Source organism: Engystomops pustulosus, chromosome 8 (assembly GCF_040894005.1).
Source record: "Engystomops pustulosus chromosome 8, aEngPut4.maternal, whole genome shotgun sequence".
Taxonomy (NCBI): domain Eukaryota; kingdom Metazoa; phylum Chordata; class Amphibia; order Anura; family Leptodactylidae; genus Engystomops; species Engystomops pustulosus.
Genome location: NC_092418.1, coordinates 45,921,173 through 45,940,828, shown reverse-complemented (window position 1 = coordinate 45,940,828; position 19,656 = coordinate 45,921,173). Strand labels below are relative to the sequence as shown.

The 19,656-nt window shown below is 38.6% G+C and overlaps 1 protein-coding gene across 2 annotated transcripts in view; it reads left to right on the top strand.

Moving 5' to 3' along the window:
* Positions 1-202: 202 nt before the first annotated feature.
* Positions 203-19,656, top strand: part of CARD11 (caspase recruitment domain family member 11) — a 53,644-nt gene continuing 34,190 nt past the window's right edge. Inside the window, exons 1-4 of one of the 2 annotated variants that reach the window (XM_072120819.1) lie at positions 203-362; positions 15,751-15,960; positions 17,890-18,027; positions 19,118-19,443. In XM_072120819.1, coding sequence (XP_071976920.1) covers positions 15,762-15,960; positions 17,890-18,027; positions 19,118-19,443 — 663 coding nt within the window. In that variant the 5' untranslated portion in view covers positions 203-362; positions 15,751-15,761. Of the gene's footprint in view, positions 363-10,671; positions 10,915-15,750; positions 15,961-17,889; positions 18,028-19,117; positions 19,444-19,656 lie in introns of those variants that run through there. The other variant, XM_072120820.1, reaches the window with a different exon arrangement.

Here is a 19,656-nt window from a genome sequence, read left to right as displayed (position 1 = left end):
CTACGTTTGTATTCAACATTTGTGTTCTTTTACTACTATTAAAGATTGAAGTACAGTATGTAACACAGGCAAGTTTCTGTGTGTGTATGTGTGTATATATTTAGTTTCCTGTAGGTTACGGCTCTATGGTTTCCTGTAAGCCTTTCTCATTTCCCTTTTATTGCTCCTCCCTTTAGAAAGATCTGAGTTAATAAACCTCCGAGTCGTGATTGCTGGCTGAGTACTACACATCATCTATCCATGAACAGGTGAAAGAGAAAGCAGGACAGCCACTCTTCAATGTATATTTATCATCACTTTACAGGGCTATAAATGCTGGCTACACACAGTAACTGATCACTGAAGGATCTGCCAAGGAGAAGGTCAGTGAAATTTCACTTTAAAGCTTATTCAGTTAATTTGAGATGAAAAATTATAGTTATTCTGTCCTTCAAGACATTGTATGGTACATGCTTGTTCACGTCATACCAGACATTTGCTTTTTTTAATATACAAATTGTAGATAGATGCACGGTGGCTGAGTGAGTAGCACATCTGCCTTGCAGCACTGGGGTCCTGGGTTCGAATCCCACCCAGGTCAACATCTGCAAAGAGTTTGTATGTTCTCTTCGTGTTTGCGTGGGTTTCCTCCGGGTACTCCGGTTTCCTCCCACACTTCAAAACATACTGTTAGGTTGTTTAGATTGTGAGCCCCATGGGGACAGGGACCAATTTGACATGCCTGTGCAGCGCTGCGTAATCTGTGTGCGCTATATAAATAAAGAATTAAAATTAGATGCAGCATAGGTTGTTCAGTCCAGCCGAGTTAGGCACTTGTGCATTACCTTTAGGATGTCACTGTGTGATGAGGTATTTGTATAACACATGTCGTCTGTGTATAGTAAAGGGTAAAAGGGCTGTGTATATTTGTGGCTTTAGTCTTAGACATGAAATCTAAATTATTTCGAACCTTAGACCTTATAAGTATAGCACTTTGTTCCTGTGTCTTTCTTCAGTAGGCAACATGAGAGTACACAGACATGTAGAATTAAAAGATTAATTTTCTGTGCAAAATCGGGTGGTTTTACTGTATAATACTTTTACAAATAAATGTCAAGATTTCAGAAGGAAACTAACCATGTCCAAAAAAATGCAGGGTGCTAGGATACTTTGTTGGTTTATAAGTAAAATAAATATGACTAGTTTTAGCATTATTCAGAAAAAAACATACTGTATTCCAATTTCTATAGCAGATTATGTTGTACTTTCAGTGTTTTTTTTTTCTTTTTCACAGCATAAAATAGAGACTTTCTGGTTTCCAAGAGGCTCATCGCCTTTTGCAACTCCTGGTGTAGAGAAGGATTTTGGACCACCAGGTCCTTTTGCATCAGCAGTTTAGTATCCTAAGTCTCTCTGTCATCTGGTAGGAGATAATTCACCCCAGGATCCTATTCACCTATTTCCTAATCGAAAGTTTATTACTATCAGAAGATAAAATTCGATAATCTTGTAATCCTCTGAAAGAAAGATAATAATGCAGGACTGAAGGACATAAGATTTAGCTTCATCCTAAATAAAGGATGCAATTGTGTAGTTGGAATGGAAGAACATTAGGGTATATACTTCCTAAAGAATGTTTTATAGATGACTGTTTTTACCTTCATGTTTAAAGAGGCCATGCTACTGCAGTTATGTTTGTGAGAATCCAGATAGAAGCAGTTTTGGAATATAATATAGGCAGTTTGGCCGGTAGTGCGGGGCCCAAGCCTTATAGGGGACCATAGCCATTGAAACCAGCCACCAAATTGTATACTGAGAAGGTCCTTCACCCATGAAATTCTTGTTCCTGCTCTCCATACACATGTACACAAGAGCCATTTCAGGACCTTTGAAGGTCCTCCAAAGGTTCTGAAATCACAGATTTAAAGCAGGCAGAAGGAACACATCCTCCATTCCCCAAGAAGCTTGATTCTATTACCCTATGTAGGAAGTGATTCAAGACTTGTAAGGGCTATAATATTCATACAACCCAGGGCCCATGGCAGTCTTAATCCGCCCCTGGAAAGAAAGTTTTTTTTTACCCCTTAATCTATAGTATATTTAATGGGCTAAACATGTCAATAAAGTTATATCTTAACATATCTCTGTAATTGATACAATTCTTTAGGTATGGTACAACACTAGATTATAAATTGTTTTATTTTGGCAGAGGTTGAAGCCACCATGTTCTCAACAGAGAAGCCCTCTGGATGCCACGCTTAGGCACAAGTGGTCTCAATAATTAGTTAATGTTAATGTTCTTATATGCTTATCATGTATACATTTTCTCTATAATATGAAACAAAAATTAGCACCCAGACTAGTTTTTGATGTATAGCCTTTAAAACACTGCTATATTTTGACTTGTTCTATTCAAATGTCTTGTGACATTGTTCTTCTTTGGTAATGCCACATTTATTTTAAGGAGGTGCAGGAATTAATGCATTTTATATTATTTCAGGTAACATTTATCTTATTTGTGGATTATTGGCTATAGTATTTGTCTGGTTGTAGTAACTTGTAGTAATAAATGTTCATTTAAGTTATTTGTTTCTGCCATTTTGACAAGGTTTCAGCCCATTGGTAATAAAACATATTTTTTCAAGAATCTGTGCGGAACCCATGAAGAATTCACACAAGTTATTTATTTGTTTCTTCACATGTAAAAATCAATAATCAAACAGATGTTGTGGATGCGTTCACATGTTGTAGTTAAAACTGCACCTCATCGTAATCAGTTTTGATGTGGTTTTAGGTGCAGTTTCTTCATTTAATAGGTAAATATATGAACCGAACTGGTAAATCAAATTTATTGAACTGCTTTGCTTTTCCACATCAAATTCACCTGTTCAGACAATGCATTTCACCTAAAACCACTTCCAAACTGATTGAGATGCAGTTCTAACTGTAACGTGCAAACACACCATAAGTTTCTAACTAAAGCCAATGGGATACTTCATTGTAGAATTTTCACAGTAATTTTAATGCAGAAAATGTTCTATAATCCTAATTTAAAATATTAATAGAACTGCATTATTTGGGGATGCGCATATGCAAAACATTTACTGCTGCAGATAGGTATTTTAGGTGTGTAATACAGCATTTGAAAAGTTTTCATGTCATGTAGACGTGGACAGTGTGGAATTTTCTCAGTATTTCCAATTCAGAGAGCGGAATTAGATGTTAAGGTAAAGTTGCCTGTAAATATAAAGTTCACAGTTTCTCCAATGCATTTTATGTGTTAAACCCAGTACTAGGTCAGAACATATTTCTCCTAATGAAACTATATCAAACTGTGTAATCAAATCTGCATATTTGCGTTAAAAATATTAATTATAGGCATCTAAAGTGGACCAGTCAGACATGTTATATTCATTATCCAATGACAATTCTGAAACATATTTTCTTAGAACTCTGTTCTTCTCTACATCAAGACATTTCCGTATCTTGACAAATAGGTGTCACCATTTCAGTTCAATAAATAAGGTGTTTACCTTTACAGTCTGACTGGCAGAATTAATAGAGCTATTCCTCTATGCATAACTTTCTATTAAAAATAACAAAGATAAAATAAAAAAACATTTCAGAATTGTTATAATATTGGAAATATATTTAAAAGCAAATAAAAAAAGACGGACTCCACTTGATGCAGGGACCTTTAATTGTATTGAAGCAGATCCTGAGTAATAGTTGATGTAGTATTTAAAGAACTTAAAGTGTAACTCTTCTTTCATAATGATTTTTACAAAATTGCTATCAAAACAAACAGAACAATACCTGTATTGTGGTGGTCTCCTTTTTAATTCCAGAGTTATGGCATTTTTCAGAAATTTTCTGCAACAACAGTGAATTGTGTGGAGGCTAACCCCCTCCTGTTTTTACGCTAAAGCGGAGTCAATTATAAGCTGCCCTTATTTTTAATTATTTGTGTTCTCTCATGGAGTAACATATAAGCAAATTCTGTGAGATTCCTACAAGTTAATTTACTGAACACTGTGCAGTGTGTGCATCCAGGACTATATAGTGACTAGCCTGACAGATTTCATCTCATAGAGGAGCATGGAATAAGTAGTAGAAACCAGCAGTGAAAATTAAGCATGAAGTGTAATCTGTGCTATGTGATCTCTAATGGTTATCTTTGCTATGAAGATAGTACAGCCGTAAAAAAAATTAATCTACATAGCATCAAATTAGAGTGGTAATTTATAAGTGTTTTTACCATAAACCTACACCAACTGACAAACACAACCTCCTTACTGGTAAACGTTGCATAAATAATGATAGTGGTAATCAGACAATGATAACATTGGGTCTGTGTTGCTGCCCACACGTGTAGTTTAGAGCTAGGTGAATGGGGGACAGCATGTGAACCACTTCCGGCAGCGCCATGTAAAGGGGAGGACCCAGGTCCATTGAAACGCCAGAGCCTGCAAAAATTGGCGCTCCATCATTGGCCCTTCTGCCAAACTTGCTTAGGCTACCACTGTAGTGCTGTTGCCTGCAACATATCCATTGATAAACTTATCTGGACTATGTTGAATATGATGTATTGGATCCCTTACATGGCTAAATGTTTTTAAAGAGATTGTGATTTTGAGAAAATTCCAGGAAAGTAACTCCAGCATCCAGACCAAAAAAGTTATTGTTAAAAGTCCACTTTTTATTGTAAGGAAAAAATTAAATACTGAACGTCACATACGTCTTAACAGTGGACTAGAATTCCTTTCCAGGAATTTTCTTGAGTACCTAAGTCTGGTTCCCACACAGCTCTTCGAGCATCGACCCTACTATGCACTGGTCTTACAGGAGGTGAGCTGTACCCTTCTACATTTCTATGGAGTGATTGTGTCTGTAGGTTGGTGTAGTTTTATGATAAAAACATTATGCGGTAAATGCAGTTGTGATCTGCCAAACACTGGCTATTTCTGAGCTTTGTTTGATTTCAATAATACATGTGTTAAATTATTAGAAAAGGGGTTAAAGAAACCATTTAAACGACAATAATTGTTCAGATTTATCCATCATCTGTATCAGTATCAGCACAGAAAACAGTACTGGAAGAAACAACTAAGAGGAATTGTCAGGCTATGTTACTGCATCCACCTCCAAGTTACTTTAAGAGCTTTAAAAAGTGTAGGCACATTTGTGTTTCGTTTAAGCATTTCTCAGCAGCTGTATATATAAAGATTATTATGTATATAGAATATTGCTTTAGCATTTCAGACCCACAAAAAGAAGCATTGTAGTATCACTTCCCTTTACTAGTGCAGAATACAGCTGACAGCTATTCATATAATAGTCACTTGACTAAAAGAGGAAGAAAAAACAAATCGAGGCAACATCCAAATTAGAAGCAGTGTATGGAAATAATAAGCTGTACGAGAAATGCTGAAATGCAAAAAAATAAATACACGTAGGACCACAAAGTCTGCACTATGTGCAGTTTGCCTGTGTAGCGTGCAGGATTCATGAATTGTGGAGCATGTTCTCTATGTATCTGGCACCCCCTGCTCTGCTCCGACAGAGTGCACCAATTTTTTTTCGGTGCACCTTTAACATACTCCGTGTTCTGTCGGACACTGCATAATAAATGTGGTGGACGGTCCGACTGTGCACCGGATCGCCCCTCTCAGTGCAGAATGTGTCGCATTTATGTTCATGTATATTTCACATATAGAAAGGGGTAAACTGTCTTACACTCTTCTGTGAAATAACATTGATTAACTTTTACCACTTTAAAGGCATGGGATGATATAACAATAGAGGATATGCACTAAGCACCTTAGGAAACGCTAACATTCACCATTTGAAGTATAGAACATTGAATGGGATAATTCACATATGTTTATTAGCATGAGACCTTAGGTGCTACTGATATGTTGTTAAAGAGGTAGCATTGACATGATATGAGGTATTGGGTTCTGTGACTGCAATCTCCATTTTCCGCTTTTCCCCCGATGTTGTGTGTCCCTCCAGTACATTGTATTTGTCCAAACAATCTTTTGTCTTAACATAATAACATAATAAAATTTTGATGCTTTTTGGTCATATTTAGATACTATGGAGCACAACATGCGATGGCGATAAATGTATGTAGACAGCTATAATTTGTCCTCCATGTTGAGGTTTTTCTAATGGTGATGATAAATGTGGCGCACGCCCCCTCTCCCCCTTGATTGACCCATTCAGTGCAGAATTTTGTGTCATGTTGGTTATAGTGCAGCGTTGACACATATGTGTTACAGATACTTTATAAATACATGTGCAAGCAGTTTGAAAAGAACGTGCGAAGTCAGTAAAAAATGGTGCAGGGGCTTTAACAAATGTGACCCAATATTTACACAGAAAAATGGGGAAAACAGGCAAGTTTCTTCTTCTTCTTCAGCTTCTAAGCTTCTTCATCTTCACCGCAGACGGTGGCTTAAAGGAAACCTACCACCACGGATGTAGCTAGGTTTACTAGTGGACAGAAATCTGACCATGGTCACACAGGTGCACAGCTTGCTATAACACACAGCTCTGAATAGTGTCTGTAATATAACAAGTCGTGCAGCTGTCTGACCATGGTCACATTTCTGCCCACTAGTAGTAAACATAGAAGCTTTCCATAGAATGACAACAAGAGTTCTAGAAATTCTTGATGAATTGATACAGAAAGTATATTGGAAAAATGTACAACTTTTTTTTTATCATAAAAACAATAACAATAATTTGCTGAAATGGGAATACCCCTTTTAAACTCCCATCAAGTCATGTGGGTGCTGTTTGCCCACAATGATTACCTTCTGCATCTCAAACTTACTGCAAGGAATATTCAGCCTGTTGCATTATCCTCATTCGTTGAGGCTACCAGTCTGGGGAGCTTCAACATATTGATCCATCTCATATATTTAGGTGAAACCTTTGTGTTGGCATCTAAGAGGAAATGAATTCTTTTTTGGGGACACGATTCTAAATTAGCCAAATGCACTAGAGTTTCAAGGCTCTACGGTGCCAACTTTGTATGAACAACATACAACAATAGAGCAATACGAACACTGTTGTCAATTATAATTTAACCCAAACTAGTTCCTACTAAAAATTATTATCATGTACACCAGGAAGGTATAAAGTATTCTCCTTAAAATGTTGGTAAACATCACAACCTGTAAAAAGTGCAGATTTAAAAAAAAACATACAAAAAGACAATGGCCCAGATACATCATTGTGTCTGCACATGTTTTGTGTCTACGTTTGCACTAAAAAGGTCTTTGGAGCTTGCACATGTATTTATGAAGTGTTTGCGCCACTTTTCTGTCGTGGCTGTACTTTACAAAACTGTGCACCTAAAGGGTCATGGTAGCGCTTAGTCTTAGTTTGTGGCATATTTATTACTGCGGTTTGCCACATTTGTGTTGCAACAGCGTGAAGCAAAGTGCAACAAGAATAAAAAGGTGCAACTGTGTCACATCCTGAAAACTGACCAGATCAACTAAGAGACTGCAGTGCTATTAGATTATCTGGTGCAACCTGCACATAAGTGAGGCAAACTACGCAAAAGCTGCCTGCACCACTTTTTATATATACCGTATATACTCGAGTATAAGCCGACCCAAGTATAAGCCGAGGCCCCTAATTTTACCACAAAAACCTGGTAAAACCTATATTTCTTTTTACTCGAGTATAATCCGAGTTTGGGGTTTCAGCACATTTTTTTGTGCTGAAAAACTAGGCTTATACTCGAGTATATAGCAGTTAGCAGCTAAACATTGTGGAGATCTCAATAATACAGTAAGTTGGAACTGTATATTTTATAATTGTAGCCCCAGCCAGAATTTTTGTGGTCTTTGTGACAATTGGATTTTAAAAATGTTGGGTTTTCATAAGAACCAGGATTAACACTAAAGCTTCATTACAGACGACTTTGGTAACTGTTATAGAGGATCATTGTAGTCTAGGGCTAAAGTACAGTAAATTCCCAAATTCCAGTTTGTAACCCGGAGTCATCTGTAAGTCGGGTGTTCTTAAGTAGGGGACTGCCTATATATAGTAACTTTATATTAAAATAAGCAAAGGCCTTTGTGGAAAATAGAAAGTATGAAATCAGGTGAACATGTGAACCACTATTCATGGACAGTTTAGGGAAGTTGTGAATCGTAAAGTTTTCCAGATAAATCTAGATTGGGACAGATTTATCAAGGCTTGTACGCCAGATTTCAGGTGTACAAGCCCTGATAAAAGTGCCCCAATGTAGATTTATAAGGCCATGATTTGCATGTATGTGAAGGGCAGATGCTGGGCATTCCTGCCTCACACTTCCACACTCACAGCCTCCTGATAAATGTGACTGGTGCCGGGTTTTTGTATGATTCTTTTGAAATCTGCACTTTGTACATGTTGTGGTGTTTACTATATATATATCTTTGTGATGTAAATGTTTATAATTTTTAGTAAGAAACTAGTTTGGGCTACATTATGATCCACAAGAGTGTTCACATAACTCATTGATGAATCATTTATTGGGTTTCAGAGTAGTGTGAGAGGTTAGGGCTGACCTAATGTAAATAGTAAAGTTATATTTTATATGCATAACATGAACTAAGCAGCGGGGATGTGCAAAAAAAAAAATGGCCAAAAAATGATAATCATCAAGTATATTATGACAATACTTCTTACTTTATTTAGATATAGTAGCACTAGCATAAAAACATTTAAAAACAAATGGCCATGTGAGCGATACCCCTGAGGAAGCCCGAGGAGGCGGAACATGTGGGGCACTATCTTCCATCCCCCCACATTTACACAGTGAAATCACTTTCATGTTATTTGGACTATATGCTTGACTGTTTATGGTATAAGATGCATTTTTTCACTTTAAAAAGGCACTTGCCACTTTATCTCTAGATTGACGTGCATTGTTTTAACAACTAGTCCTAGCAGGCTAAGATATCTTTGAATCTATTTACACCAGTGTTGGTCCATACCGGACCGTGTGGGGACTGACAGCATACTGCACATATCAGTCGTATTTATGCACTGAGTTATGGCTCACATGGCCATTTGTTTTTAAATGTTTTTTATGCTAGTGCTACTATATCTAAATAAAGTAAGAAGTATTGTGATAATATACTTGATGATTATAATTTTTTGGCTGTTTTTTTTTTGCACATCCCCGCTGTTTAGTTCATGTTACACATTTGACATTTGGGATGTGAGGCTAGTTAGTCCACACATCAGTATCTACATATTTTATATGCAGAGATGTAATGCATTTAAAATATATTATTCATATTTACATTGGGCCAGCACTGATCACTACATTTTTCTTAAAAAACTTTTATGTGCAAGTACTATAGAGATATTACAACTGCTTATTCACTGGGTGAAGGATAGCCAGTGTTGTGTCTAGTGACGACTTGAGTACATTAACCCTGCCTCACTGCTTGGTTGCGCCAGTGAAAAAATCATTGTAGTGTGAGAGGTTGTTCTTTTTTTTCATGAAGTACTATGTATCCGCTTGTCTCCTGACTCCTGGGGACAAACTGGACGGCCTTCTATTGTCACTCATAATTCCTGAACATCCATGGCAGCATATAGCAATGGATCCTTTTTTTCTTACAAGTACAGCATTGTAAAATAACAGATGTCGAATCCCCCCCCCCCTTTCTGGCGACTTCTTTCCCCAGCAATCTGCCTCCCTGCTACTCCGAAGTGTTTGGTAATTATACCATACTTTAAAACGCCTTCATGAAAGACTCCATGGGAGTAATTTTCAATAAAATCTTTCACATTTTTCTTTTGTGCCAAAAAGAAATAGTTGTTAAGTTGGATCTTAACTCTGGCCTTCCTTTGTCTGAAGCCTTCAACAATATTTGGGTGGTAGTAGATTGCTTCTCCAAAATGGCTTAAACATATTCCCTTGACTGACCTGCAGATAACAATCCTGTCCCTGTCCTTATTGAAACATTTCTTCTTCAGTATAACCAAAGATGAGGGTAGTACAGGAAATGAAATATCATATAGACAGTGGTCTACAAATGCCATAGTGTTGCCTTTCATGGTTGGTACGGCCATTGGTGTCCGCTGTTTCTACTACTGTCGCAACCTGGCCTGATTCCTCTGTTCCCCAATGTCCAGCTGGCTGGCTGGATCCTATGACCGGCAGATGTGTCAAGTCCAGAGATTTAAAGGACTAATGTTCCTTGTTCCTAACATACATCTTGCAATGCACACCACTTATTATAAAAAGACTTCCCTTTATGGGAGGTGCCTGAGCATTTTTTTTGTGTATCCATAGCTCCCAACCAACCCAGATTCGGCGGGACAGTCATGGTTTTTCACCTCTGTCCGCACGTCCTGGGTGGCTGGGAGAATGTTCCTAATCTTCCCTCACTGTCCTGCACAAATGGGGTTTTCCAGGCTCTGTGTCCTGGCCCCAATCATGCCTCTGTGCTGGTCACAATAAATTAGGTAAAGCGCCGACCTGCTAGTTCCACCTCCATCACAGATTGTGTCTAGAGCACAGCCTGGCACCTCCCCTAGAAAGCAGAGCCCTCCCTGTCCTCCCGCTGTTCACCCAGACTGTTTTAGCAATGGAGATCTGGCAAGGCAGAGGATGCTGCCAGATTTTGGGAGCTCCAGTCATTCTCCGGGAATGAATGCAAATAAAATGAGCAGCAGCCCTCAGAGATCCGCTTATCAGCAGAGCTGGTCAGCTGCTGTCTGCACTAAACTTGTTTCCCCTCCATGGAGCAGCAAGCCCTTGACCTCTCCTTGCTCCCTCCTCCTCACTGAACTTCCAGCCGGGAAGGCGGAGGAGATGCAGCAGAGCCGGGAGTGCACAGTGTACAGAGTGCTGACTGCCTAAGGAAGAAAAGAAATGCAGACCCTCCATACATGTTAAGGATGGGAAATCAGGTACTCCTGTGACTGCTGTCTGTATAGGCAAGCAGCAGCTAAATTGTTAAATACTTCACTTCCCATAGAGCCCCCTGCCAAATAGGATTCCCCAATCCCCTCAGTGCCCTGCTATTCTGCTTGGGGTTGTTATCTGTGTAAAAAAAAATGGTCCATCCTAGTGACGGTATTAAATATTCCATACCTTGCCCTGGGAAGCTGAAAAAAATTCCAAATGTGGTCAAATTGACAAACACTTGTGCATCATTTTCTTTTGGGCCCTGTTTTTACGGCTTTCACTGTGCGCTTCTAATTACGCCTCCCCGCATTGATTTTTTTAAAATATTCTTTATTGGGTTTTCTTGTATTTTAAAAACATTTTACATTTCATAATGAAGTGTCATATTCATATTAATATACACATACACACATACATTTCTTTCCATGTTCTCTTCACTTGCAGCACTGTGGGTTGATGTGTGGAAAGCCATTCTGTTAATAATATCTTTTTATCCGCCAGTATCAAAAAATCCACCAACTCCTCTTTCTGTTTATTTGACCTTCCCTCACTATTCTGGAAAATACCTCTTCACACTTTTATCTCCACATGTTTCCCAATATATATTCTATTAACCTCTATAGATTTTTCACTGCTTGACAAAACCAAAGGCAATGTATGAGATCTCATTTTAGCCTCCCACATTTTGGTTATAATCTAAAAATTTACTCTGGAAAGGGTGATTAAAAGCCCCATGTGCCCTTGTTACTTTCCTCCACTGCATTTCTCTCAACATCTCGGATATGGTAGGCTTCTGCGTATCTTTCCATCCCTTTAGCAATCTTCTTTCCTCTTCCTCTTTAGTCATTTAAGTTCTCTTATTTTCCTTCCATTTTTCTGCTATCCTTCCCTCAGAAACATCTTCTTCTTTCTGATTAATGCCCTTCCTAATTCATGCTATGGGCGGGTCCCATTCCTACCGGTTAAAAGTGACACAATCTGTTTTTGACTCCCTATCTGTAGTTCATGCAAAAAATGAGGGTCTCCTAGATTATATTCTATTTTCATCTGGTTAAATGTTTAATCTCCTCTTTTCTTTATCTACTATATTTACTACTTTGAGAATTCCTTTTTCCTCCCATTTTCTTATCCATTTTTTGGGCAGGCCAAATCTTCTTTGAAGTATTTTCCATACTACTCTTGTATCCCTCAATAATATAGAACTTTTCCCTTCCTTACTCAAATTTGCTGTTTTTTCATGCATAACTAGGCTTAACAATATGGAATCTAGTAAACTCTCCTTCGCCTCTCGGTCCACTAATACCTCTTGTCCCTTGACCACTGGTTATGTAGGTGATGTTGTACTACCTCATGTTTGGGAAAGAAAATTTCATGTCCTTATATCAACATGTTTTAATAAGAGAGGAAGATATTGAATAACATACATCAGTCTTGGAAATATCAGATTTTTCCTCCCAAATTATGATAGGGAAAGTTCCGGACAGGTAGGTAGGAAAAGAATTCTGCTGTAGTAAGGGACAGCTAGGAATTTTAAGTAATTGCCATTTTCAAGGCAGTAACTGTGTGTATGTATCACCTTACGTAACTACTGACCACATTTAAACAAGCTGCAAAAAACAATCATCCAGCTAGTATGTGTGAAGAAAGTGTTGGTGATGCATAATATATATATATGAGGAAGTAGATAAGAGAAACAAAAGGCTCAAAAAGATAACATTTGAGATTAGATAGGGCTGGACAAAAAACCCATCTTTCTGTTTTCCATTTTTTTAGTTTTTGATCTTTAATCTGTTTTTCAGTGTCTGGTTGTGCTGAGCTGAGCTAAAATACAAAGCACATCTATTATACAATGTACAGCTTTTTTTACAATACAGATCCCAACAACCAACAGCTTTTGTGCTGAAAAACTTTTTTAAAATGTTTTTTATTCATCTGTACAATGTATATGTACAAAAAAGTCTAAAACCCCCCAAAAGTAATTAAAAAAAACATATATAACCACCTACATACAAATAACATTAAAACCTTTCAAAAGAAAATGAGAACCTAAATACATTTACAAATAATTTCACTTGTTAAATATCCACTCTTTTTATAGAGAATGTGGTCCGTCAGACGCATTTTTGTTGGGTTTCACGACGATTTCCGTTTTGCGCCGAATTGTCCCGGGATTTTGGCGCATGCAATCGGATTTTGGCACATCAACTTGCACGGGACAGAAATCGGGGGGAGGGCCGTCGGACAACCTGACGGATTCGGACAACGCGAAGGATTTAACATTTAGAATTGTGTCGCAAGACACGCACTTACAAGCTCCGGGAAGAAGCAGGTGAACTCCGGCGGACCTCGGCACAGAAGCGACGGATGCAGGAACTCGGGCGCACAAGCTTAGTGAATAGCGGCAGACCCGAATCCTCGTCGGACAATGCACCACGGGATTGCGACAGGACCTGGTAAGTAAATCTGCCCCTGTATCTGACGTATAATTTACAAACTAAAGTTCCTGCTCCAGACAAGGTTGCAAATATTTTTAATTTCTGTGGATATTTATTCATATTTTTTCAACCTAGCCCACCCCCCAAACCTCCTCCAAACTAGCCCCAGCTCACAAAACTATTTCCTACTATATTTCAATGACAAATTTTTCCTCAACTCTAAAATAAGGATTAAACCAACTTTTCCACATATCCATGAAAATCATTAGACCTTTTGGTGTTTAGTTAAGCCATATCGTCCCTTAATTTTGAAGTACATAATTAATCATCCTTTTCCACATATTTATTGATGGGGGTTATTCATCCACCCACTTTTTAACTATACATTTATAGCATATATACAGGCGGTCCCCTACTTAAGAACACTCGACTTACATACGACCCCTAGTTACAAACGGACCTCTGGATATTGGTAATTTATTGTACTTTAGTCCTATGCTACAATAAACAGCTATAATAGTTATCACAGGTGTCTGTAATGAAGCTTTAGTGTTAATATTGATTCTTATGGCAACCCAACATTTTTAAAATCCAATTCTCACAGAGACCAAAAATGTTCTGGCTGGGATTACAATGATAAAATATACAGTTCCGACTTGCATACAAATTCAACTTAAGAACAAACCTACAGACCCTATCTTGTATGTAACCCGGGCACTGCCTGTATTAACTTTTCCCTAATTGCTGCATTTTTATTTCTTGAAAGAAATTTTATGCAATTGCAACACCCCTGCCGATGCAAGGCAGAGGGGTTGTTGCGAATACGTCCCACAATGTAGCTTGCAGCCTGTGTAGGGTCTGATCAACTCCACAGCAGGTCACTACATAACACAGGGGAACACTGCAGCGGTAGAGTCTGCCTGGGAAGGCAGGAGTTAAGTATTAAATGTGATGTAATATGTGTCATTTGTCAAGGCACGTTGCTACTGTTCCTGTCGGTTCCAATAAAGAACTGTAAGTTATTTTTGTTCAACGTCTGCCTCCGTCTGGTCCCTGCTACTACGGCTGTCACCATCACGGGCACCCTATCCACTACACAGGGACTCATACTCCAGACCCCAAAGGGTTGCCCCAGGGAGAACCGCTATAGCAGCCTCTCTCTCATCATTTCTTGCCAACACCACCCCGCTGAAGACCTGCCAGGCTGTAGGACAGCCCTCCGGTTCCCCATACCAAGCACCGTGACACTAGCGTGCCTAGGCCGCAACCGCCAGCCACTCCGGTACTGCGGGCCCCAGCTGTCTCCAGGCCCCAAGAAAAGGCTAGGCCCCGGTGGGGGATTTTGTACAATGTTTATCTCATTCAAAGGGAATCTGTCACCAAAGGCCTTTTTTGAATTTCCCATGTCCCTTTAGACAGTAAACATCATATACCCCAAAAGTTATTAACATTTCTATTACTTTGGTAAAAGATAAATTATATCAAAGTTTACCTGGCTCCCTGCAAACTTGTTTTCTGATTACTGGGGCAGGTGAAAAAATGAGCTGTTGCCCCACCCCTGGAAAACGCTTGTCATCCTTCACTTTCTAAAAAACCCTCCCTTTCACTGCACATGCGCAAATAGCAGTGGAGATGGGCAAACTGTCTCCACTGTATATGTGCATGTCCAGAACAAGGTGCTGACACCACAAGCGCAAGATGTTGTGTTAATGTTAATGTTGCATCCAATAACTGGCCTCGGTGATTACTTTGGATACTCTGGGATGTTATTGAAGCAGACAGTGGTGGTAATCTAGTCGTCATTTACCTACTAATATGCAAATAGATACTGGCACAAATTTAAAAAAATTTCTACATATGTTTGTATGTGTATATTGGATGGGATTTAGACATCGATACTGGTAGTCACTTAATCTAGGACAGCATAGTGTTGACCTATGATGCCCTTTCTGTGTCCTTAAAATCTTCATATTTTAATTTGTTGCAAATTTTAAAATCCATAAAAATGATTGTATGGGCATACAGACATGGGGATTACTTGTGACGCGTTTCAGACTTTCCATAATAATAGTCATTTTTACACCTGGGAAATCACCATGTCTGTATGGCCATACAATCATTTTTATGGATTTTAAAATTTGCAACAAATTAAAATATGAAGATTTTATTTATGCTGGATGGCTTGTATCTGCCATCACTGCAAATTACCCACTGAGATGATGTTTTGCCACAACGCTGGCCATACTGGATGCAATGCAACCATCCAATTACAGCCAAACATAGTGATGATCCCATGACCTGTCCAGGTGCATGTAATAACAATAAGAAATGCATTTTGCAATATTTAAAATACTGGGTATCTGCAGGAATAAGAAGCTTTAATTACTAAATTGTCTTTTCTAGAATAACACAAAATGGATAATGAAAATGACCTCTTAAAAAAAGAGGAAAATGAACTATGGGAGAACATTGAAAGCAATAGGAATATGCTGAGCCGCTACATTAATCCTGCAAAGCTAACACCTTATTTACGACAATGTAAAGTCATTGATGAACAGGATGAGGAAGAAGTTCTCAACTCAGTGCTGCTGTTATCAAGGACCACCCGCTCAGGTAAGCATTTGCTCACAAAATATTATTGTCAATTCTATGTAATTTTAGTTCCACAAAACTTAGAGCTAGATGTATTACTCCAGACAAGACGCTTAAAGGTTATAGTGTGAATTTCATTATTCAAGATTTAAACAGTGTAAAAGTGATACGTAACACAATGGGGAGCATTTATTTTTGGCACCCATTTTTTTCTTAATAAAACATTCATAAAGGGCATTTGGAGATACAATGCACTCTGTGAGTACAGCACATAAATAGTGGTCTTGCAGGACCCCACATAAAGGAGAAAGAAAATGAGAAACAATGTACAATTATACAGTATGCATACTTGGTCTCCTACCCTAGACAAATCAGTTCCACAGTAAAGAAAAAAAAAGAACACGTAGAAACATCCAGTATGTTTATAGTCATACATGTGCAAAGTGCACCTCTGCTCCTTCTTTCTATGAATAAATAACCACTTTTTGAGCGAGACGGTGTTATTCAATGTCTTGATCCAGTCACGGAGAGAGAGACTGTCTTCCTAGCATAGTACAAAGTTTTGGTAATAAAAGCTCGTTCTGCAGTATATTTGAACAAATTGGGGTCTACCAGAAGGAGGCTACCAGAAGGAGTTTAGGGTCATTAGGGACAGCCACTCCCATTTTGAATAACAGAAATTTACAAACCTTTTCCCAGAAACATCTAACCGCATGGTAGAACCATAATAGATGGAAAAAGACTCCCAAGGTCTCAGCAGATTAAGGACAGAGGTCCAGGAACCCAGGTTGAAACATACTAACTCTACTAGTAGTTAGGTATGCATGATGGAGTATATATACTTGGGACATTCTTTCTCCCAGGTTAGGGGATACCAGGTTAGGCAAAGAGAGGGCAAGATCCCAGTCCTGGTATGTCTGGTGACCAAGGTCCCTTACCCACCATACCCTCGCCAGTGCGGGTGTGAGTGGATAGTAACTTTCTGTACAACTGGGATATGAGGGCCCTTCCCGGGGCCTGCAGGAGGATTGGCACCCGATTTTGGCAGTGTTTTGCACTGTGATTATATATTGTGGTGCACAGCCTTATATTTGCCGAATCATAAGATGAGAAATGAGAGTCAGAAATGTCAAACCACATTCATGAAAGGGTTTATAAGTTGGTAGACTTGTTTTTTGTTGCTCTAATTTTGTGCCAACAAAGTGTCGGTAAACGAGAAGTGCATTCAAAAGCTATGCCCTAATTGTGTGAACAAAAAAAAGGGGCATGACTGTCGTAAAAGAAGCATAATAAATATGAGAGGTAACAGAAAAGGTGATGTGGCAGCCAGAAAACTGGTGCAGACCCAATAAATACCGCAGTAGCAGAATGTAGCAGAATGGAGACTGAAATTTGTAGCTCCGAGGACCTATAACCTGTTTCTTGCAATTGTAATAATTGAAGTTATGTTATTAATGTTCTATGTTCAGTATATTTGTAATAAAATGGCTACTGTGGCCAAAATTATCCAACACAGTAAGGCTACATTTACGCGAACGTATGCTGACATGTCCTGTCTTTTCCTGTTGTACGGAGCTGTACGGCGCCGCAGGTGTTCTGCACCGTATTGCTCTGTGCAGTCTTTGCCGTCTATGGGGGACGTATGTACGCCAGCAAGCTTGTGGCCTTACATACGTCCCCCTGACGGTCCTGTGCATGGGGCCTTACTGTGTTGTGTGATGATTGGGGTATGGGGAAGTAGGGAGAAAGGCTGGTGATGAATGACATGGATAATCTTGGCATGGGAACAATTGGCTTAAGTGGTGTAATAGGCTTGACATTGCCAGGGTCATGGTAAGTTATACACCATCTTAATCAGAAACAGTTTATAAAACTAAGTGCTAAATAAAAATGATTCCATGACTTTCATAGAGATAACATAATATGTAAATCTCATGTTTTCAATTGTAGGGCGGCTCCTGGACATTCTTCATACAAAAGGACAAAGAGGTTATATTGTATTCTTGGAAAGTCTTGAATTTTACTACCCAGAACTGTACAAGTTAGTAACTGGAAAAGAACCAACCAGGAGGTTTTCAACAATAGTTGGTGAGAGATACTTGTTATAAGAATCTGTAAATCCAAAGGTGAATGCCATGATAAGTGGTGTTGGCATGTTGGATAGTTGTGGTGTTGATTAGTAGACAAGCAAAACTGCAATATGCATACAGAGTATGCATGTTTCTGTGAGCCAAACCTTTTACTCTCCTATACTCCTAAAATCCTATGTAGGTAAATCTATACAATATTAAAGGAAGCCTACTACCTCCTAACCCACCCACAAGTAGAAATAGCATTGTATTGTGCACATCATAAGTTTTTTTTTATTGATTTACTGTCTGTCACTGAGAAACATGCAATGTATGTCTAAAGTACTTATAAAGTGTCCTAGATGATGCTTTTACTTGTGGTTCAGTTGGGAGGTGGTAAATGTTTTGATAATTCAATTCAAGTTTTAGCTAATTGCAACTCCACAGCCCTGCATGATATAGCTTTAGACCAACAATTATTGCATGTACATGGCCAGACTAACAATATTAGAAATTGGACAGTGACAAGGAAGAGCATATCTCACACACTTCCATTAGTGGTAAACCTCCATGGAACATGAAGTATGAAGTATAGTGTGCGCTTGTTTTGGATTGCACACTAAAGCCTGTGTGCCACTGAATGAGTTGATCACATATATATATACTCTCAGTCTCCAAGTAATTAGTAGCAGGAGTAGTTCTTTAATTTTTCATTGAAAAGCAGTACTTTTTATATAACTAGGGGGTAGGTAGCTTCCTCACCTAGGTACTATACTTAGCTTTCATTGGCTCATTTTAGTTGACAGCTGCCCAATGGCAGGAAAGCATATAGAGTAAATAACAAGTCCTGCATTTACTTTTCATGATGGAACTTATGGAATCTTATGGATATAGGGTATAAGATCTACTTCTTCAAGGTAATGTTGATCCTCTGAGGTTGTATAAAGATTAACTCCTCCCTGAATAACTTTATTAGAAAATCAAGGCTACAAGGCACAAGGTACTACAAGTACAATGATGTTAGATTTTTACAATGATTTAAACACGAAGTCAATGTTAGTCTATGAGAAATCTCTATGTTGTATGTAACATCCATCCATTTCTTTTAGTTGAAGAAGGGCATGAAGCTTTAACACAGTTTCTGATGAACGAAGTCATAAAATTGCAGCAACAGCTAAAGACAAAGGAGGTGCAGAAGTGCGAGCTTGTGGCTAACTCAAGACTTCTGGAGGATGAGAGAAAACAGTTGAAGCTGGTGAACTTAGAACTGATGACATTTCAGGAACGCTACAACAAAATGAAGGAGGAACGAAACAATTGCAATGATGAGTTAATCAAAGTAAAGGACGAGAATTATAATTTGGCTATGAGATTTGCTCAACTTAGTGAAGAAAAGAACATGGCGGTTATGAGAAGCCGTGACTTACAACTTGAGGTAAGTATAATTAGTTCTGTTTGAGTGGCCCAAATACCACACTCCACTCATGGAGAACCTGTTTGATGTCTTCATCAACCAGATAAAACATCTCACATCTGAAAAAGAGGAATAATTCATCCCGATTTCACATAAGCCTGTTACTCAACTTGTAGAATATCCTGAACAGTAACTGTTGCTTGGTACTAGTGGGCAGCTCAAAGAGTCACATCC